The sequence below is a fragment of the Mustela lutreola genome, chromosome X, assembly GCF_030435805.1.
Source record: "Mustela lutreola isolate mMusLut2 chromosome X, mMusLut2.pri, whole genome shotgun sequence".
NCBI classification, from domain to species: domain Eukaryota; kingdom Metazoa; phylum Chordata; class Mammalia; order Carnivora; family Mustelidae; genus Mustela; species Mustela lutreola.
Window position 1 is genome coordinate 90,303,110 of NC_081308.1, and position 22,560 is coordinate 90,325,669.

General features: G+C 34.2%; 1 protein-coding gene across 1 annotated transcript in view; it reads left to right on the forward strand.

Moving 5' to 3' along the window:
- IL1RAPL2 (interleukin 1 receptor accessory protein like 2) overlaps positions 1 to 22,560 on the forward strand; it is a 650,308-nt gene that overhangs the window by 315,192 nt on the left and 312,556 nt on the right. Inside the window, exon 4 of the mRNA XM_059156822.1 lies at positions 11,119 to 11,193. Coding sequence (XP_059012805.1) covers positions 11,119 to 11,193 — 75 coding nt within the window. The remainder of the gene's footprint in view (positions 1 to 11,118; positions 11,194 to 22,560) is intronic.

Consider the following 22,560-nt stretch of genomic DNA (forward strand, 5'->3'; position numbering starts at 1 on the left):
TAGAGATCTGCAATTTCTGGATTCATTCTATGTTCAATTTATGACATCTTGAAATTAGTTGACTCCTTCAACTAGGCTTAGCTAATCTCCATTCATGATTATAGGAAACTTTTAAAGATATTAACAATACCCCCTGGCTCTTTCTAGATCTAATTTGCTTAGTTATGGCTTCAATTTTGTTTCCCACATGAAGATCATTCCCAAGTCTTTTTTACCCAATTTTCTCAATTCCTTTAGAACACCAGGCAACCTAAATTTCCTTCAGGGCAATGGTTCTTAACCATGGGTGATTTTGCTCCTTAGGGAGTATTTGCCAGTGGCTGGAGACATTTTTGGTTATCACAGCCTGGGGAAGATGCTATTGCTTGTAATGATTAAAGGCTAAGGATGCTGCTTAGCATCCTATAATGCACAAGACAGCCCCATGCAATAGAGAACTACCTGGCAATAAAGTGCTGATGTTGAGAAATCCTGCTTTAAGGAGTCCTTTTCCTCAAGGTATACATGCAGTCGTGGCTAGGCCTGGAGCTCAAAATATGTCTAGTCACACCCAACACTATAGAAATACAAAGAATTATAAGACAATATTATGAAAAATTATATGCCAACAAATAGGACAGCCTAGAACAAATGGGTAAATTCCTAGAAACATATAATCTTCCAAAACTGAATCAGGAAGAAATAAAAAATTTGAAAAGGCTGATTACTATTAATGAAATTGAATCACTAATTTAAAAAAAGCAAAACAAAACTCCCAACAAACAAAAGTCCAGGACCAGATGGTTTCACAGGTGATTCCCACTAAGCATTTGAAGACAAGTTAATACCTGCTCTTAAACTACTCCAAAAAAAAAAAGGGGAAGAAGGAAATTTTCCAAATTCATTCTGAGGCCAGCACTACCCTGATATCAAAACCAGACAAAGTCACGATGAAAAAAGAAAACTCTGGTGAACATAGATCCAAACACCCTCAACAAAATATTAGCAAACCAAATTAAACAATATACTAAATCAAATAATCACCATGGTGCAGTGAGATTTACTCCACGCATGCAAGGGTGCTTCAATATTCACAAATCAGTCAGTGTGATACATCACAATAGGAGGAAGGAGAAAAACTGCATCATACCAACAGATGCAGAAAACATTTGACAAAGTACGACATCCATTTATGATAAAAACTCAACAAAGTGGGTTTAGGGTTTGCATATTTCAATGTGACAAAGATTATATATGAAAAACCTGTAGCTAACATGCTCAATGGTGAAAGCTTTTCCTCTTAGATCAGGAACAAGAGAAGTATGTTTCCTCTTACCATTTTTATTCAACACAGTACTTGAAGTCCTAGCTCCAGCAATCAGACAAGAAAAAAATAAAAGACATCCAAATTGGTAAGGGAAAAGTAAAACGGTCACTATTTGCAAATGACAGGTGCTATATATAGGAAACTCTGAAGATTTCCATAAAAAAACTGTTAGAACTGATAAATGAATTTGGCAAAGTTCAGGATACAAAATAATGTATGGAAATCTGTTGTATTTCAGTAAACTATTAACAAAATAACAGAAAGAGAAATTAAGAAAACAATCCCATTAACAGTTGCACCAAAAAGAACTAAATATTTAGGAATAAACTTAACCAAGGAGGTGAAAGAATTGTGCTGTGCAAACTATAAACCACAGATGAAAGAAATTAAACATGACATAAATAAAAGGAAAGATATACCATTCTTATGGGCTGGAAGAATTAATATTGTTAAAATATCCATATTACCCAAAGTAATCTACAGATTCAGTGCAAACTTATCAAAATACCGAAAACATTTTTCACAGAACGAAAACAAATAAACCTAATTTTGCATGGAACCACAAAAGAACCTGAATAGTCAAAGAAATCTTGAGAGGGAAGAACAATGCTAGAAATAATCCAAGATTTCAAGATATACTACAAAGCTAGAGTAGTCAAAGCAGCATGGTACATGCATGAAAGTAGAAACATACATCAATGGCACAGAATGGAGAGCCCAGAAATATATCAATACATATGTGACCAATTCTTCTATAACAGAGGAGGCAAGAATATACAATGGGGTAAAAATAGTCTATTAAATAAAAGGTGTTGGGAGAATTGGACAGTTACATGGAAAAGAATTAAAAACTGGACTATTTTCTCATACCACACACAAAAATACACTAAAATTGGATTAAAGAACTAAATTTAAGACCTGAAACCATATAAAACTCCTAAAAGAAAATATAGTCAGTAATCTCTTGGACATCAGCCCGAGCAAAATATTTATGGGTGTGTCCCCTTAGGCAAGGAAAACAGAACAAACAAAAAAGCAAAAGCTTACTTCACAGCAAAAGAAATCATCAAAATAAAAAGGAAACTTTGTGAGTGGGAGAAGGTATTTGCAAATGATATATACCATAAGAAGTTAATATACAAAATACAGAAAGAATATATAGAACTCAACACCAAAACAACAACAACAACAAACAAACTATATGATTAATAAATGGGCAGAGGACTTGAATAGACGTTTTTCTGAAGAAGACATCCAGATGGCCAACAAACACATGAAAAGATGCTTGAGATCACTCATTATCAAGGAAATACAAATCAAAACCACAGTAAGATATCACTTCACATCAGTCAGTATGGCTAATAACAAAAAGACAAGAAATAAAAAACATTGGTGAGGGTGTAGAGAAAAGGTAACCCTTGTACACTATTGGTGAGAATGTAAATCAGTGAAACCACTGGAAATCAATATGAAGTTTTCTCAAAAAATTAAAAATAGAAATACCATATTGTCTAATAATTCCACTACTGGGTATTTATGCAAAGAAAACAAAAACACAAATTAGAAAAGATATATGCATCCTTAAGTTTTTTACAACGTTATTTATAATAGCAAAGATATGGATGCAACCCAGGTATCTATTGATATGTGAATGGATAAAGATGTGGTAGGTAGATATCTATCTATCTATATATATAAGTGGAATATTCCTCAGGCATAAAAACAAATGAGATCTTGTCATTTGTGACAACATCGCTGAAACTAGAAGGTATTATACTAAGTGAAATAAGTCAAAGACATATATATGATTTCATTCATATATGGAATCTAAAAAACTTAACAAACTCTTATATACAGAGAACAAACTGGTGATTGCCAGAAGGGTGTGGGGTAGGAGATGGCTGAAATAAATAAAGGAGTTTTTAAAAATTGTGCATTCAACCTCTCTTTCCTGGAATTTTGAATCTTAATCAAAGTGACACAACGACAAAGAGCAAGATATAACAATGCAAAACAAAAAGAAACACAAAACGTTGGTATAAATTCAATTTGTTGATGGGGTCAAGAAGAGATCGTTGTGTAGTCTTTTTTGCTTATACATCTAGACCTGGTCTGGTTGCTTTTCTCTCTAAACTTAGTTCCTCAGACATACTGTCCATCCTTGAGATATCCTTCTGATAAATTCCCTTTTTGCTTAAATTTGCAAAAATGTGTTTCCGTTCTTTGCAACCCAAGGATACTATGGAAAGCATCTGACTTTAGAGAAAGAATATCATATGAAAATTAATTTTGAGGTTGTGAGTATTTGTTCCAAAATGTAGACACTATCTTAATTTCTGAGTTATACTTGTCTTCCAGGAGCATAAAAATCTAGTTAGGGAGATTAGACATACCCATGTAAAGTGAAGTTTAATTTGTAGTCGAAGTGTTGTATGCTATGAACCAAATAAGTGGTTCAAAAAAATAGTAAATGCTTTAGTATTCCATTTTCTGTCAAACCAGAGATAGTAAAGGTTACCTTGGGCTTTTTTTCAGGGAGATTTTCTGGAAAATTGAGGACTAGATTTTAGAGGTTGGATAAGACTTGGGATGGCAAAAACCAAGGTAAAGTTCTTCTTTTTTTTTCAGATTATTTATTTATTTATTTGACAGAGGAAGAGAGATCATAAGTAGGCAGAGAGGCAGGCAGAGAGAGAGGAGGGGAAGCAGGCTCCCCACTGAGCAGAGAGCAGGATGCGGGCCTCCATCCCATGATCCCTGGGATCATGACCTGAGCCGAAGGCAGAGGCTTAACCCACTGAGCCACCCAGGTGCTCCTCAAGGTAAAGTTCTTAGAGAAGCATTGTGGCCATGGTGAAATCAGATAAAACTCACTTGAGATCTCTGCTTTACAGTCCAAAGCTGCTTGACTCTAGGAAAGTTATTTGTAAAATGTAGTAAATGCCTTAGAACAAAGCTTAACACAGGGTAGATGCCAAATTAATGATAATTATGGGAACTGTTATTTGTTTTCAAGCTTAGGGAAAGTGCAAGAGTTGGAAATTAATGCAATGTGTTAAGGGACAAATGAGGAAAGTAATTTGAACCTCGCATTGATAAAGTAGAAGAGGGGTAAAAAGGCAGGAAGGTTTTTTAAAAACCTATACTTGGCTTTCTTTGTAGTCCCAGTTGACAGTTTCAGATTTTATCCTCTGTAAATATAGGAAACATTGGTAGATTCTTCAGTGGTTAAATATTCTGATAAAAATAGTGATTTTAGAATGTCATTTCAGTGTTGGTGTGTTGAATGGATTTGGAGGGATCCATTTCATTAACCTTAACATACACATTCCATAATGGCTTCATTCATAGAAACTAATGAGTTACTTTATGATCCTAGTGTGTTCATACATTTAGTGTCCTTTGCATATAGTTGTACTACTTCCTCCCACTTGGCAAGTCTATTTAAACAAACAATTTAACAATAAAAGAGGACAATGAAACTTATAACAGTATGTAGCACTTAGTCTATATAATCAACTAAACTGATTTACACAATCAAAAAACTAATTCTATTGATATTTTATACTGTGTTCATTGAAATTGTCTGATCATTTCAGTCAAATCAATTAATTTGTACATGTATACACAAACTTTACTTATAATAGAAAAAAGAGAGCTAATTCTCCTCAGGAAAGTTAATGTCAAATGCATAAAACTTAGCTCTATGAAGAAGCAGGCAGAAACAGTAATAGTTTCATTAATACATTAAGACTACTGTCATGGTATACTCGGTAGAGCAATTACATTTAAGGATAATTAAACATAAGCAGCTACGGAGGGAAATGCAGGGGAGGAATTATAGAGTGAAATATTAGTACCAAACTGCATTGCTTGCTCTCCTTGTTTCAATCAAAACTTGAAGCTTGAGCAGCAAATTCAAAGACTAACACAGACCCCAAATTAGTCCCTGTAGAGGTCCTGGATAAGTTTTCTAATAAATTTGTAAATATTCACTCTGGATTAGGGGCCTGGGTATTGACAGTTCTCCCCTTTCATTTCTCAAATAGTAACTGAATTTCAAATGATATTTTTAAAGAGAATAAAGAAATGAACTTGTCTGTCCATGGCAGCTTCTCTAGCTAATCTGCAAATGCTGTAATTACACTGGGTGCTGATAGATTTGTCTCTGAGCTGGTGGCCAGGATCCAGATGAACTGCTGCAGTTGCTATTTTATATCATAAATGTCCCGCACTTCTTGGCAATTCCCAGTCCTAGACATGATATTAGAATTTAATGAGGCTCCACACCCATATATCCCACTGGGATGTGTTAGGGTAAGTGTAAATTCATCCCCTTTCATTCATGGGTTTAGGGAAAAAATGTATGTGTGTGGAATGTCCTACAGGAATCATGTCTCTGTTGACTGTTTGCCACCGAGCCACTCCCACTGGCCTAGGAACTTTGGGTTAGTGTGTAGTCAAAGAGGCTAAAACCATTGATTCAGTATTGAGCATTTGTACCTGTCTTCTGCCTACAACTTAAGTGCCTTCCTTGCTGTTCTGTAAATGGGGGCTTTTGGTCACAAGGGGGCACCAAATGAGACAATGTAAACTTCGTTTAGCTTCATCTCTAAATTGGCCATAATTGTAGCTAGCTGTCTTCCTTAATTTCCAAGGTCGTTGTGTAGATCACATGAGCTAATGTGTCTGAAAACACTTTTTGAAAATTATGGACCGCCTATAAATGTAAGGCATTTAAAATTATCATTTCTATTAATAAATTGACATTTATTATCAGTAATTGACACTTAACAATAATGAATTCAGGCTAAACATATCCATAGTCCATAGCAGGAGGTAAGGATGAGGGACAACAATGACTCCAAATTCATATCCTGATAAGGATTGAACAAGATATTCATCTTTGAATACAGATGTAGTGAAAAGAAGGACCATCTGTACCCCAATGTTCATAGCCACAATGGCCACAGTCGCCAAACTGTGGAAAGAACCAAGATGCCCTATAATGGATGAATGGATAAAGAAGAAATGGTCCATATATACTATGGAGTCTTGTGCCTCCATCAGAAAGGATGAATACCCAACTTTTGTATCAACATGGACAGGCCTGGAAGAGATTATGCTGAGTGAAATAAGTCAAGCAGAGAGAGTCAAGTATCATATGGTTTCATTTATTTGTGGAGCATAAGGAATTACACGGTGGACATGGGGAGATGGAGAGAAGTGAGTTGGGGGAAATTGGAGGGGGAGATGAACCATGAGAGACTGTGGACTCTGAGAAACAAACAGGGTTTTGGAGGGGAGGGGGGTAGGAGTTTGGGTGAGCCTGTTGGTGGGTATTAAGGAGGGCATGTATTGCATGTGGCACTGGGTGTGGTGCATAAACAATGAATTCTGGAACACTGACAAGAAATTTTTAAAAATAAATAAATAAAAATTTAAAGAAGCTATTCATCTTTGAGCATGGAATATATTTTTTAAGATTTTATTTATTTGGCAGAGAGAGAGTACAAGCAGGGAAAGCGACAGGAAGAGATGTGTAAAGCAAATTGAGAATAATTCTACAAAGAAATAAAAATTATTTTTAATAAATTGTAGGTGGCTAGATGTTAATTTTAATTTTATTAATGTTTGAATACACAATACATGCATGTTGTTCAAAATGTAGAAAAAGTGTATAGTGAAAATTAAATTTTCCTCTCCCTGACCATATTCTCCTTACCCTCTCTACCATTCTTCAGCCACCCAGTTCCTTTCTTCAGAGGATATCATTGTTACCAGTTTTACATGTATCCATTCAGAAATATTCTGTATTTAAACATTTTTATATGTGCATACAGATGGGTACATAGCACACACATATAGCTTTCTTTTTACACAAAAGATAGTATGCTGTGCACACTTTTGAACAGTATATCTTAGAGGTCTTCATATAACAGATGTACAGATTTATCTAATTATTTTAAACATCTGCATCATAATATATTATTATATGAAAGCACCATATTATTTAATACTATCTTATGGATGGATATTTTGGTTGTTTTCAATATTTTGCTATTACAAACAGTAGCAAACAACAACAAAATCAAATACCTGCTATGACTGGATTTTAAATTCAAATATTTAAATTTTGTTTTAAGTATATCCTTTATGTTTCAAATAATATTTTAATATCAGATTGTTAAGGATAACTGAAATATTTAAGGAATGAAAACTATAGATATTATATTTGTGTGTTTGTCCACATGCTCAAATCAGCTCATAGCAACAAGTGCATTCCTTAATCCCCACCATCTATTTCACCCATCCCCACACCCACCTCCCTTCTGGTAGCCATCAGTTTGTTCTCTATAGTTAAGAGTCTGTTTCTTAGTTTGCCTCCCTCTCTCTTTTTTCCCTCTTTGTTCATTTGTTTTGTTTCTTAAATTCCACATGAGTGAAATCATATGGTATTTGTCTTTCTCCAACTGATTCGTTTTGCTTAGCATAATACTCTCTAGCTCCATCCATGTTATTGCAAATGCCATGATTTCAATCTTTTTTATGGCTGAGTAATATTTGTGTGCACACACACACAGGCACATATTCATTCATCAGTTGATGGACACTCGGGCTGTTTCCATAGTTTGGCTATTGTAGATAATGCTGGGGTAAACACTAGGGTATATGTATCCCTTTGAATTAGTATTTTTGTATGTTTTGGGTAACCACCCAGTAGTGCAATTGCTGGATCGTAAGGTAGTATTTTTGCTTCTTAAGTTTATTTATTTCTTTAAGTAATTTCTACATTAAGTGTGGGGCTCAAATCCTTGACCCCAAGATCAAAAGTCACCTGCTTCCCTGAGTGAGCCAACCAGGTGCCCCAGGTTTTTTCATTTTTAACTTTTTGAGGAGCCTCCATACTGTTTTCCAGAGTGGCTGCACCAATTTGCATTCCCACCAACAGTGCAAGAGAGTTCCGCTTTTTTCCACATCCTTGCCAGCTCCTGTTGTTTCTTGTATTGTTGATTTTAGCCATTCTGACAGCTGTGAGGTGATATATCATTACAGTTTTGATTTGTATTTCTGTGATGATGAGTGATGTTGAGCACCTTTTCATGTGTCTGTTGGTCATTTGGATGTCTGCTTTGGAAAATTGTCTACTTATGTCTTCTGCCCATTTTTAATTAGATTATTTGGGTTTTTTGGGGTGTTGAGTTTTTTAAGTTCTTTATATATTTTGGATACTAACCCTTTATCAGATCTGTCATTTATAAATATCTTCTCCTATTCTGGAGACTGCCTTTTAGCTTTTTTGATTATTTCCTTTGCTACACAGAAGCTTTTTATTTTGATGAAATCCCTTGCCTTGGGATACATATCTAGTAAGAAGTTACTTTGGCTGATATCACAAAGGTTACTACCTGTGTTCTCCTCTAGGATTTTGATGGTTTCCTGTTTCACATTTAAGTCTTTCATCCATTTTAAATTTAATTTTTATACAGGGTAATAAAGTCCGGTTTTCATTCTTTTGCATGTTGCTGTCCAGTTTTCCCCACACCATGTGTTAAGTCTTTCTTTTTCGCATTGGATAGTCTTTCCTGCTTTATTAAAGGTTAATTGATGATATAGATGTGGGCTTATTTCTGGGTTTTCTATTCTGTTCTATTGACCCATGTGTCTATTTTTGTGCCAAGTTAGAAGAAATATATTTGATTCAATAAGGACAAGGTGTGCTGTATTCCATCAGTAAAAATTAGTTGGAAAAATAAGAAAAATTCACTAAAATTTTCTCATTTCAAGCAATTTGTATATCAGAAAGATAAAGCTGATGTAACATAGAGCTCTTTTTTGAATGAATTTCTAAGTACGTATGTTTATTATCAACAACTATTTTGGGCATCTCAACAAATTTATATATTCCCTTATCTTATCTGTCATCTGATAAGCTTATGTTTCTTTTTCTTTTCTAAATAGCCTTATAAATATGAGATGAACTTTTCTCATATCAGCACAGAATTCCTATGCCAGCCGATTAATCATGCTTTAATGATCTCTTATATGCCCAGCTCTATTCTATGTCTCCTGTGAATTACAAAGACATATAAAATGTATCCCTTTAATAGGTAAGAGTCCAGTTGGACAGTTGAAAGAAGACATAAATATGGGAATAGTTTAAAAGAATTCAGGACATAAATAAAGATTGATACAAGGGTTGTCATAAACCATTTTGTATCTTTGTGCCAAGTGCTCTCATTTCTTTCTTCCAGGTGCCTCTCAAATTTGCCTTTTTAAAAATTTTCCCAGACTCCACCATTAATGACTTTTCATCCCTTATCACCCTCACCCAGCACTACTGTGTTATTACTGCATACTGTAAGCTGTTTTTGTTCTCCTCCAACCCATCCTATATAGGAAGCCAGTCATCTTTAGATAGTACTTCCCTTGAGTCTTTTGTTGCTATAGTTCCAAGAATCTACAATGTTCTTATAGTTACTACATCATGTCCAAATTCCTCTGCATATTTCTCAGGATCCGCCAGAATTAAGTTCCATCCTATCTTTTTTCATTTCTAATTATTCTACATCATGAGCAACTTGCTCTTTACCCTACCCCACCCAGCTCCTTCTCACCAGATCATTTTCTTCTAGTCACTTCATGTTCTAAGTTCTACCTCTCTTCCTTGGTTTGTGTTTCCTTTCCTTCATTTCTTCTTCCTTACTCTCTACCTTTCCAAATCTTTCTCATTCTTTAAGGTTTATGTGAAGACCCATTTCCTTCAGAAAACTTTCCCCAACTCTGCCAGCCAATATTGACCTTGCCTTTCCTCATTCCTTTACCACATATAGTCTTATGACTCAAATGCTACACTTTTTCACTAGATGGTAGTCTTTGTTCTATTATCTGTTTATTTTGATGGGCTAACTTTGGTTCATAGTCCTAGATTATAAACTGAGAGTAAATATGAAGACTTTACTTCCTTTTCCCTTAGCACAGGACTTGGTGGACAAAAGATGTTCAATCAATATTTTTAATTGTTATCCTAATGATGTATCAGTGTTATATTGTTTCAGAGACTGAGTGGGGAATTGGGCAAGATTCAGAGGTGTAGAAGGTTCAATTCACCAGACATGTCTATTAGGGTTGTATTTTATTAATATTTGGTACCATAAAGTACATATGGAGATTTAATATTTATCTGATTATACTTGAAGAGATTATGCTGACTGAAATAAGTCAAGCAGAGAGAGTCAAGTAACATATGGTTTCACTTACTTATGGAGCATAAGGAAAAACATGGAGGACATTGGGAGAAGGAGAGGAGAAGTGAATTGGGGGCAATCAGATGGGGAGACAAACCATGAGAGACTGTAGATTCTGATAAACAAACTGAGGATTTGGGAGGGGAAGAGGGTGGGAAGTTGGGTGAGCCTGGTGGTGGGTATTAAGGACAGCACATATTGCATGTAGCATTGGGTGTGGTGCATAAAAAATGAATTTTGGATCACTGAAAAAGAATTAAATAAAAAAATCTATATTTCTTTATACTTACAAGCTTATAAAATTATTCAAAGTAGTCCATTTGTTTGAACTTGTTTGAAAGTGTAGCTGTTGAAATGGCCTATTTACAGTGAATCAATGGTGCTCTAAATATGCTGGAAAATGGATATTGTGTGGATAGAGTAACAACTCAAGTAAGAACACTGTCTAATAAATGTTTACACACCATCAAATCTACCAACATTAAATATCATCCGTGATAGAATCTTTCTTATCCTGTAATTTATCTCAATTTTCCCATTACTTTCTTTCACTTTCTCTTCCAGCTTTACTCACAGACAAACCTCCCAAGCCATTGTTCCCCATGGAGAATAAGCCAAGTGTTATAGATGTCCAGCTGGGTAAGTCCCCTTCTGGGAATAATAGATCCTAAACTTGTTCTCTGCTAACAGATGGGGGAAGATTGCATGAACCAGGGAAGGTTTATTGCCACTGTTATTACATGCAAATCAATTTGTGTCTGCTCATTTATAAGCCTTGGGTTCAGTGCAATAGCAGTTAAAGGAAATGCGTTTGTATTGCATCAGGGAATTGTAATACTAATTGGTTACACTAGGTATTAAGTGTGCTATAGAACAGAGCTTTTTAATTCTGTGATTGATAGAGACATAGATGTCATGCATTGGTGATTGGTTCAAAAGACTTTTCATGTTTGTCAGCCAAAAATTTTCATTTAGTGAACATTAACTCCTGGAGAACAGCACTTTTTAAAATAAAAGAACCCGTCAGTACAATCCTCAAAATGATGTGATAATTTTATTCCCAATGGCACAATCCAGGGCTGTTTAAAACTTGTATTTAGGTTGAGACCCTGAATATTTATGAATCATAGAGTGTTGGTAAAAGTAACAAGATGATTTATTGGTGCTAATGTTTTTTTACAGACTCAAATAAGGACACAAGGTGTTGAGCCTTCCTTTTGAGTCTGTACCCGTAATCAGTGTGTTTCAAGAACTGTGAGCTTGAGATTCAGGAGACTGTTAGTATCTCTTCCACACATGGTCTTTACTCTAAACCATGTACTTCAATATTTGTGAGCTTTTATCTACCTTGGGTTTCATTCTATTCTTCAATTCTCAGAATTTCTTCAGTTTGAAGCAAGAGAATTGAGCAAATCTGCCAGAAATGCATTAGGTTTATTTTGGGTATATGTTTTATTGAAATCTGTGACAGTAGTAGTACCTACCAATTGTACAGCCAAGGAAGACGAATTGCCCCAATATTGCACCTACTTTGGAAGATGTTTTACTCAACTTTTGATCTTTCCAATACAATTTGGACTGTTAGAGGCTTATTTCTACCTTGAGAATAGATGAGAGAAAATTACATTCCTAAGAATTTGTTTATTTTTCCAAAAGGAAATATAGCACATTGTAGGTAATGTAGCCCACCAGTGTAGGTACCAAAGTTAAGTATTTTAAAATAAACAAACAAAAGAAAGGAAACATGTTAGTAATGGATTGTGGAAATAGTGAATATTTTGTAGCTAATGTTGATGTATTAGGGTATGGTTATCCCCCTGCCACCACTTCTATTATTTCATAGAGTCATTACATTTTGTTATAGCCAAATCTAGATGTGCAGACACATACCCTCAGTAATTTTTGCCTACATCTTTCCATCAATACTGGGATGAAAATACCTCAAGTCGAACTCTGTAGTTTGCCAGGGATTACATGAACCAAAAGATGGTCTTATATCATTAGTTTTCATGAAGGTTCAAGTGGATAAGTTTTTATATTTTACACAACTACCTCAAATTTTGTGTTTGTGGCCCATCAGTGAGATACTTCTTCATTCACCTCTGCTATTAGTCAAGCCTTAACAAAAATGTTAGAGGAGTACTGGTCTAAAGCAAGGAGAGAGACCACTGTAGGAGGTATATTTCACACAGATTCACTGGGTACAGCAATTATATATGCTATTTAGGACATCTCTAAGATGTATGCTTGGTATAAATGGGAAATGTATATTTCAACATAGATATATGTGCCAAAATAGCCCACCACCATCACCCTGTAAAATCACTAAAGTGATTTGCTTTCAATTTGCATTAAGTGCAAGGCTGAACTTTTCAGTTTTTAGTTTGTGACAGAGTTTGGAGGCAACTTTTTTGACAGAAAGATGAAGACCTGCCCATTTTTCATCCTTAGCATTTCTCTAAAATGCTAAAGCAACTGTGTAATTGAGGCAAAAGAAAACCAAATCAACTAAACCAGATCTTTGACATTTGAAAGAGCACAAAACTGGTTAATTTTAGGTGATTTTAACTTTTCTACATATTTATCTAGCATCATTTATTCACACCTGAGTGTCATTTTGTAACTTAGACTTATGTCTCAATAGTAAGGTGGTGTTAGGAGCACTATAAACATCAGAGAGCTCCTCAGTGTCAGTGGGAGTTCTGCAGTCAGAAAGTTTAGAAACTACAAGTGCAAAAAAGAGAGAAAAATAATTGGAGTGATTGGATGTCCCTATTTATATCTGAAAAACTTTCAGAATCCAGTAAGATCATGAAAACTTTTGGGAATTATTTTTCTTCATTTTTTAAGATTTTATTTATTTATTTGACAGAGACAGAGATCACAAGTAAGCAGAGAGGCAGGCAGAAAGAGAGAGGGGACGCAGACTCCCTGCTGAGCAGAGAGCCCGATGCAGGCTTGATCCCAGGACCCTGGAATCATGACTGAGCGGAAGGCAGAGGCTTAACCCACTCAGCCACTCAGGTGCCCCTCTTCATTTTTTTTTTAAAGTTCATTCGGAAAATTCAGCTCTAGACATCCTCAGATTAGAACAAAAAGCAAAAGTACCAAAGAACAATCCAATTCAAATGGCTAAACACATTACCAAGTTCAAGTTTCCCAAATCTCCGTACCTTAAATTTGACATAGCATTCTATTCAATTTGGCCACAGATTTTTTGCTATCTTACCACCTAAACATAGTTTATCATCCCCTTCCCCTTGAATTCAAGATGGCCTTAGGGACATGATTGATCAATAGAGTATGGTAGAAGTGGTATTCTAGAATTCTGGAGACTGGATCAAAGGAAGCCTTGCAGCTTCTCTTCAGGTCTCTTTGTCTTCTCTGAAACTACTATGCTATGAGAAGCTCAAGCCACATGGAGAAGCGCTAGAGGATGGGGCACCATTTGAAGAAGAAGAGGCCAATGAGCTTCAAGGCTGGTAAGTGAAGAAGCCATGTTGGAAGTGGGTCCAGCTACCCTGGCTTATGCCATGTAGTTCAGGGACAAACCATTAAGGTAAACTGTTCTCATATTTCTAAGCCCCAAAATAATGAGCAAAATAAAATTATTGTCATTAGCTGCTAAGGTAGTTTTTTAAGTAACAATAGTTACCTAAAACAAACATTTAAAAAAAAAAACATTGTAAATTCCATTTTCCCTATGGACAAGAATCCCATGCAGTTATTTTATGCAAAATGAGAAATATTGTGGGAAATACTTGAGTATTAGCTCTAAGATAGTTTTAGAAAATGTGGTCTGGAATAATTATTTATGTGTTTGTTGAGGGTTATACTAAGTTCTCATTTCTGCATACTTGTAAAGACAATCTAGTAAATAAAATTTTTCAGTAGAAATGAATATTCTTTTGTGCATGATTGGCATCATGGCAGATATTTTGTTGTGCCTCTAGAGGAAAATAAACATCTTGACTTTCTCTTTTCTGTAGTGTAATCCATTAGTCATCCACACTGTTGTAGAAATTTACATACTTTTTGCTGACATAGTGATGATAGTTTGGTTGTTGTTAAATTGTATTCAGATTGTAATACTGAAAGAAGATTAATCTTAACCAAATAACCATATATTTTGAAATGATAAACACATTCTTAACAAAGTAATATAAAACTATTGCTTTCACAAAGCAAGCCTATTGTGCTACAGCTGCCTCTAGTAATATATGACATATACAGACAAAAGCAATGTACAAAATACACAAAAAGTCCTATTTGGTCCTATTTTCTTCATTTTCTTACTGTGAAGGTAAATTTTGTTTGAATTTGATAAATAAACTTTTACTATATCAGCGTTGTCTTTTTTTGGCAGTTGAAAGTAAAAATATTTTCAAATTTTCTAGGAAAAAATAGCACTGTATTACAGTGTATTAATTCATATTACACTTTAATATCAAAGTATTGAAATATCATAACAACATGTGTCCTATTTGGAATGTATTGATGCTAGGTAGACCCTTCTTTGGATACTGTTTTTTGGGCTTTTTTTTTTTGTTTTATTATAGAACTTAAAGGCATGCTTTATGAATTAACAGGCTCCTAAAAGCTTTGGAAAGCCATGAATAAATGTGCATGAAAAGATTTGAGATCTGACATCAAATTTCTTTTTTTTTTTTGACATCTAATTTCAATTGAAGATAAATTTAGAAATGTAACCTGTTCTTCTCATTGATGATGATAATTTTTTAAAATATCCTAAGACTTAAAATAAACCAGTGTTATGCAGAAAGAAATATGAACACTGTTTGCTTTCTCATTTTATGTCGAAGAGTCAAAAAGAAGTTTTGGGAGCTTAAAGCATATCAGAAAAACCCAGACCAGTGGGACAGTCCAAGCTAATTGAATACCACAGGTGTTTCAAAAAAAAAAAAAAAAAAGTCATCTCTAGATAAATCTGATCCGGTATTGAAGATTCTCTTCTATTCTCATTCAGAATTTATCTTACTATTACAGGCTATTCAAATTCATATTTAATGACTGTGTTATGTGCTACTGGTTCAAACTTTCTCTGTATGTAAAGGAATGTTAATCTTCATCAGAAATTGATTTCAGCAGCATATCAGTTTCTACTGAAAATTGTATTAGTTCTAAGAGACTACTGTAAAAGCCTCTATGAAGGAATAAAGCAAAATATAATATTTAATGCAGTACTCAAGACTACAAAGCAAAAATAAGTAACTAATTGAAGCCTTGAAATAGGAAATGAGCTGTTTAACCAAATCTGTCTTTTTAAAACTTTATTTACATAGAAACAATTTTTGTGTTCTTAACATGTCAAATACAGTGTTAGATCCTGGGGATATAGAGGTGAATAAAATGAGGTACTTGATCTTCAGGTATTCTCAGTCTACTGGGGAAAAGAGATGTGGAAGCAGAATTACAGTGCAATATGATAACTGCCAAAACAGAGATGGGAAAAGGGAGAGTGACTATTTTTGTGGGAAGATCTCATAAATTAACAGCTCTACACTTTTTTTAGCCAATATAATGTTGTATCTTTGTAACCTTAACACAAGTACTAAATTTACATGAAAATAATTAAAAATTACAAAAGATATAACCTTTTAAAATAATAAATTATCCATCATATGCTTCAATATGGCAATGTTGAGAATGGAAACTTTTTTTTGAAGATTTTATTTATTTATTTGAGAGACAGTGACAGAAAGAAAACATGGGGGAAGGAGCAGAAGGAGAGGGAGGAGCAGACTTCCTATTGAACAGGGAGCCATATGTATGGCTGGATCCTGGGACCTTAGGATCATGACCTGAGCTGAAGGCAGATTCTTAACTTACTGAGCCACACATGTGCCCCTAAAAATGGAAACTTATGATACCCTTGCATCTCTTCAGTTTAGCAAAATTAGTCAACTCTTTCTAACGTTATCATAGAACAAACAATCCAAAGCAAGTCACCAACCAATTGAGTGAAAATGTCAAGCCAGAATAACTATCAATATAAATAATAATACATGATAATTTCATTAGCTTGGGTAATGATTTGGTATATGTATTGTGGATATAATGGTGGTACCAAGAGATTTCTTTGAATTCTCTGTGTTTTTTTATTCTTTTTTGTACATTTTGTATTTTTGTGTACTCCTCCTACACTTTAGCTTCAGATAACTCCTTGAAAATCTTCATTTGCTCTAGAGTAAGTGAAGACTTTGGGAAGTAATTTTACTCAGCTTTCTTGGCCCCATAGTTGTAGCTGGTTCATGGCAGCATTTACTCTCCCTTGTAGGCATTCCAGGGTTAATGAGTTATTTCCTGAAGATTTTTTTAATTTTATTTTTTGCTAGATAACATGCATGAGCTTAGCATGGGCCACCCCGAACTGAAAACAATTATATTACCCAGAATGTACAACAATGAAAATTTACAATTATTTAAAACTTTGAAAAACCTGGGCTAAACCTTTTCCCTACAAGTTGGCTGCCATATTAGCACTTGAGACTGAAACAGGTTTACTTATTTTGCCTCAGTTTCTATAACATAGTTGTACTTATTCTGAGACATTTAGGGATAAAAATTTTTTTAAAATCAAAAAGAAAAATTTAATAGTTTACTAAAGATTTGTCTGTAATGTGATAAGTTGTCTATGAACATTTTAGGAATAACATGATTATTGACCAGACCGCTTGCATATATTGATATTTGGGGGACATTGTCAAAGTTTATGTCCCATTGAGATTTAATATAAGCTTGAAAGTATTTCATCACACTTTATTAATGCCAATATTGTGATTTTATAAATATGGTAACAAAATTATTTGAAAATTCACTATGTACTAGGCACTGCAATATGCATTTGTGCATATACTGTTTTATTTATTCCTCATAAGACCCCAAAGTAGTAGTTGGTATTGTTGAAATATTTTGCAGATGAGGAAACAGATTCAGACAGATAAAATAACTTTATTGAGGCTACATATTTAGTAAGTGGCAGAAATGAAACTTTGATCTGATTTGTTTGACTCCAAAGTTGTGTTATTTTTATTACAGAATACCAAGTGTGGTAAGATTATCTAGGCCTCAGGGGAGTAGGAGTGGGGGAATGGGGCAACTGGGTGATGGACTTTAAGGAGGACACACGGTGTAATGAGTACTGGGTGTTATATAAGACTGAGGAATCACTAAACTCTACCTCTGAAACTAATAATACATTGTATGTTAATTAAATTTAATAAATTTTGAAAAATAAAATAAAAATAAATTAATTAAGTAGGACCATTGTGTAAAAAAAAAAAATACCTAGGCCTCATATTAGATCCTCCAAAAAACTATCACTCTAATACAATTTAATAATAATAACTATATTATGTATTTAACTACATAAAATAATAGTTATTTAGCAATAGCTCTACAACTAATATTATTATAATAATATTTAGTATCAATAATATATATACTTCTAGTAATAATTGTTATAATAACATTTAGTATCATTTAATAATAGCAGTACTACTATATTATAATACTGATGATATTATTTAATAATGGCTCCAATACTACTACTAGTAGTAGTTATTATTGCTAATAGTAGTAGTAAAATTATCATTTATTGATTGCTTGAAAGATGCTAGACATTGTACTAAATATTTTATTGCATTATTTCATTTACTTTTTCCAATAATTCTTTGAGATAGAGGAAGCTATTTGTCCCACTTTTAAAAAAAGCATTCTTAAGGTATTATTCATATACTATACAACTGACCTACTTATATCATACATTTTAATGATTTCTAATACATTCACAGGGTCATGCAAGCATCACAATGGAATGTTGCAGCATCCCCGAAAGAAACTTCATACCCATTAGCAGTTATTTCCCAGTCCTCCACCGCCACCCACACCTATGGGTCCAGGCAATCACTAATCAGTTTTCTGTGTCTATAGATTTGCTTATTCTGGACAGTTCATATAAATGAAATCATACAACATGTGTTCTTTTGTGATTGGCTTCTCACACTTAGAATATTGTTCTCAAGATTCAAATATATAGCTTGTACTAAAACTTCATCCCTTTTTATTGCCAAATAATATTCTATTTATGGTTATATCACATTTTATTTATCTATCCATCAGTTGAAGTACATTTTGGGTGTTATTATATATAATGCTGCTACACACATTAGTGTATAAATTTTTGTGTGAACATATGTTATCACTTTAGGATATATATAGAGTGTAGAATTGTTGGGCTATATGGTCACTCTATATTTAATCTTTTGATGAACTGCCAGATCTTTTACTAAAGCAACTGCACCATTTTACATTCCCAGAAGAAATGCACAAACTTCCATTCTCTTCACATCCTTGCCAACAGTTGCTGTTTTCCACTTTTTAAAAAAAATAGTATTTATCTTAATGGGTATGTAGTGGTATCTCATTGTGGTTTTGGTTTGCATTTCCCTAATGGCTAATGATACTAAACATTTTTTTGTGTGTTTATTTGCCATTTGTATGTCTTCAATGAAGAAATGTCTATGGTCTTCTTTTTATTTCTTTTATTATTTTTTAAATTTTGTTTTATTTTTTTCAGTGCTCCAAGATTCATTGTTTATGCACCACACCCAGTGCTCCATGCAAGACATGCCCTCCTTAATGCCCACCACCAGGTTCACCTAACCCATCACCCCCCTCCCCTCCAAAACCCTCAGTTTGTTTCTCAGAGTCCATGGTCTCTCATAGTTCTTCTCCCCCTCCGAGTTCCCCCAATTTACTTTTCCTTTCCTTCTCCTAATGTCCTCTGTGTTATTTCTTATGCTCCATTTTTTAAATGAGGAGATTGGCCTCAGAGAAGTCATCTAAGTTACCAAAGCTAGTAAGCACTTCATAAGTAGTGAGGCCTAAGCTGGCATTCTTAACATTTACGCAAAATACACATTAATGTTAATACTACTTTTTACTCAGTCTTCTTGCACTAGGATTTTACTTATGTTCCCTTTTTATAAAAAATATATTTTTAGACAGAAAGTGAGTGGTTCTATATGAATAAGTTAAAAGGGTATTGAGTGAGAATTGATTCAGTGGAAAAATAAAAATGAGCAAGAGAACATTATTTTGATTTTTTTTTACATTTGTAACTTAGGGCAAAACACTTTTTCAAATGGCAAACTAATGCAAAAGCTGCAGACATACCTGAAAACTGGCTATGAAGTGCAAGGCCACACAGAAAAGTTTCTTGAGGGATGTACATTTAAATGGTTAGAAAACTGCATATACTCCAGCATCTGAAGAAATATTAAGAAATTCATGTGTCATTCAAGGATGGGAAAGACAGATTAAAAACTAAAAACAAATTAGGGAGCTCTCTGATTTTGGAATTTATTAGGAACATATGTCAAATGAAGATGTTATTCTCTAACAATGTGCTCTGTGTTGATATCAATGCCATCATCTTTATAGTACTTTTTAGCAGTTCTGTCTTCTAATCCATTTTAGTCATTGGGTAATAGATGTTTTTTTAATATCTGAAGAGGGAAAAAAATAAAACTACACGTTCTATGTTTAAACATCCAGCATGAACTGGGGGATAAAACAATTTAGACCCTTCCAACTCAAATGTCTTATGTTTTTTTATACAAATAAAATTGGATTTTATATTATGGTATACCTGTAGAAAAGTGAGATAAATATCATCTGGCTAGTTTATACATAAACCACCTTTAAGTGTTCTCATAATTGAGGAGAAAGGGTAGCTTTGCATCATTTAGACAATTTCCTTAATTATTCTCTACACTCTGTTTGTTTAGATATGGCTTAAACTTTGGAAGACCTTTTGTTCCCTTAGAAATAGTTCTTTCCACAAATTACTTAGAGGTATCAGGAGTGATACATAAATATCTGGTCCTGTTAATAGACACATGTTTTGCTGTAATTTAGAGAACACCAGAAATCATACCACTTCCCTTATCACCTTTACTCCAAATATCTTCGTATTATTATGGTTGACAATAGTAGATCAGGATCAACACAAAAAGGGGGTCGGGCAAGAGATCTGGAGGTAAATCTCAGATGTTTGAAAACCAGGTCTGATAGGGTAGAGTCAACCTGAAGTTTAGAAACTTAGACCTTGCAGAGGTGTTAGCAAAGTTGTGAACAAATAGGTCAGGTCAAAGAACACACCAATCTTGAGTTTCTAGTAAGACGAGAAAGTCAAAGGCTAAAAAGCCACCAGAAATTAGGCAACAAATGGATAGTGAAGGATCAAAGGCAGTGACGTTAGATCTACAAGAGTTGATACTTGATTTTCACAAGAGAAAAGTATTATCATGGGCAAAGCCCCTGAAAAAGAAAATTGGAAAGAACTGGAGCTTTGGGTGATGGAGAGGACACATTTAGCAATTAAATGCAGTTTAAGACTTCTTATGTGAGAAAGGAACCTCCCTAAAAAAGAGTAGAGGACAAACTTGACCTAAGACCAGTTTGCATGTGTGTGTGTGTGTGTGTTTGTGTTATGTTAATCACCATACAGTATACATTAGTTTTTGATGTAGTGTTCCATGATTCATTGTTTGCATATAACACCTAGTGCTTCATATTCTGATATAAACAGTATAGTGTTTGCCAATATCTGAATTTTGAAAATTGAATTAATAGTGTATGCATCATATCAAAAAGTACACTTTGGTTTTGTTTACAGATGCAGCATAAAACCAGGAACTTTTTTTTTTAATTTTTAGATCTAAATTCAATTAGCCAATGTATAACACATCATTAGTTTTTGCTATAATGTTCAATGATTCATTAGTTGCGGAACTTCTTTATTTCGAAATTGTGCATGTGCCTTAGATACTTGTTTTCAAGAATAGGCTCTATGGACCACTAAGGGTCTAATTCAGATAGTTTAATTTCCTTAGTTGCAAATATGTTGAGAGTCCACATATTGCTATAATGATTATTTTAATTTATGTGTAATTAAGCTATTTGAAAACATTTTAACTTGGTGAGATGATTACTATTTTGTGTCTCAAGGCTGATTGTGATGATAAGTCAGCAAAGGAAAAAAAGATTGTGAATGTGTAGAATGAAACCCTTTTAATGAGGAGAGGGAATTTTGGTCAAGACTCAACTTGAAAACCCCCTACCTTAATTATGGGATAATGAACATACTTTGGAAAGGAAGAGAATTATGCTAATTCTGGATAGGAAAATCACAGAAAAGTAAAGGTTAATTTTAATAGTGATAGATCATATTTATGCAGTATACTTCTCCAAGGACTCAAAGCTTTTATATCAGGCACCATTTAATTAATTTCTTTAAACTGTAAAATAAGATGAGCCATTATTAACCACCGACATGTGTGGGGTTAAGTTTCTTTGTGACACCCACAGGCAGTTTAACTGAACACACTAGTGAAGAATCTGCTGTATCAGTAATGAATAAATAATTATTAGCCCGACCATTATTAGACACCTCAGAATTACTGTTGGCGCTGCTTTTATATATAGGAATGTGCAGTAAGAATGGTCTATCTACTCACCACTAGCGGTTTTGCTACTTCCTTTCTCAGCCTTGTAATTAGCTTATTAACCTAGGAACAGATGTTCTCATGACTGACCACTTAGTATATTTCGAAATAAAGAAGTTCCGCAACTAATGAATCTGCAGAGCTCTTAAGCTCTGCAGATTGATACTTTGTGCTTTTGTTTATTCTCTAGTGTTATTTGTTGATTCCAAGGATTTTAGTTTGTACATTCTTCTGATGGGAAAATAATTATTTTTAAATTTTTTATATATCTAATTTAAAGATTTTATTTATTTATTTGAGAGAGAGAGAGAAAGAATGCATGAGCAGTGTGGAGGGACAGAAAGAGAGAGGGAGAAACAGACTTCCACTGAACAGGGAGTTCGATGTGTGACAAGATCCCAAGACTCTGGGATCATGACCTGAGCCAAAGGCAGAACATAACAAACTGAGCCAGCCAGGCACCCTGATGTGCAAA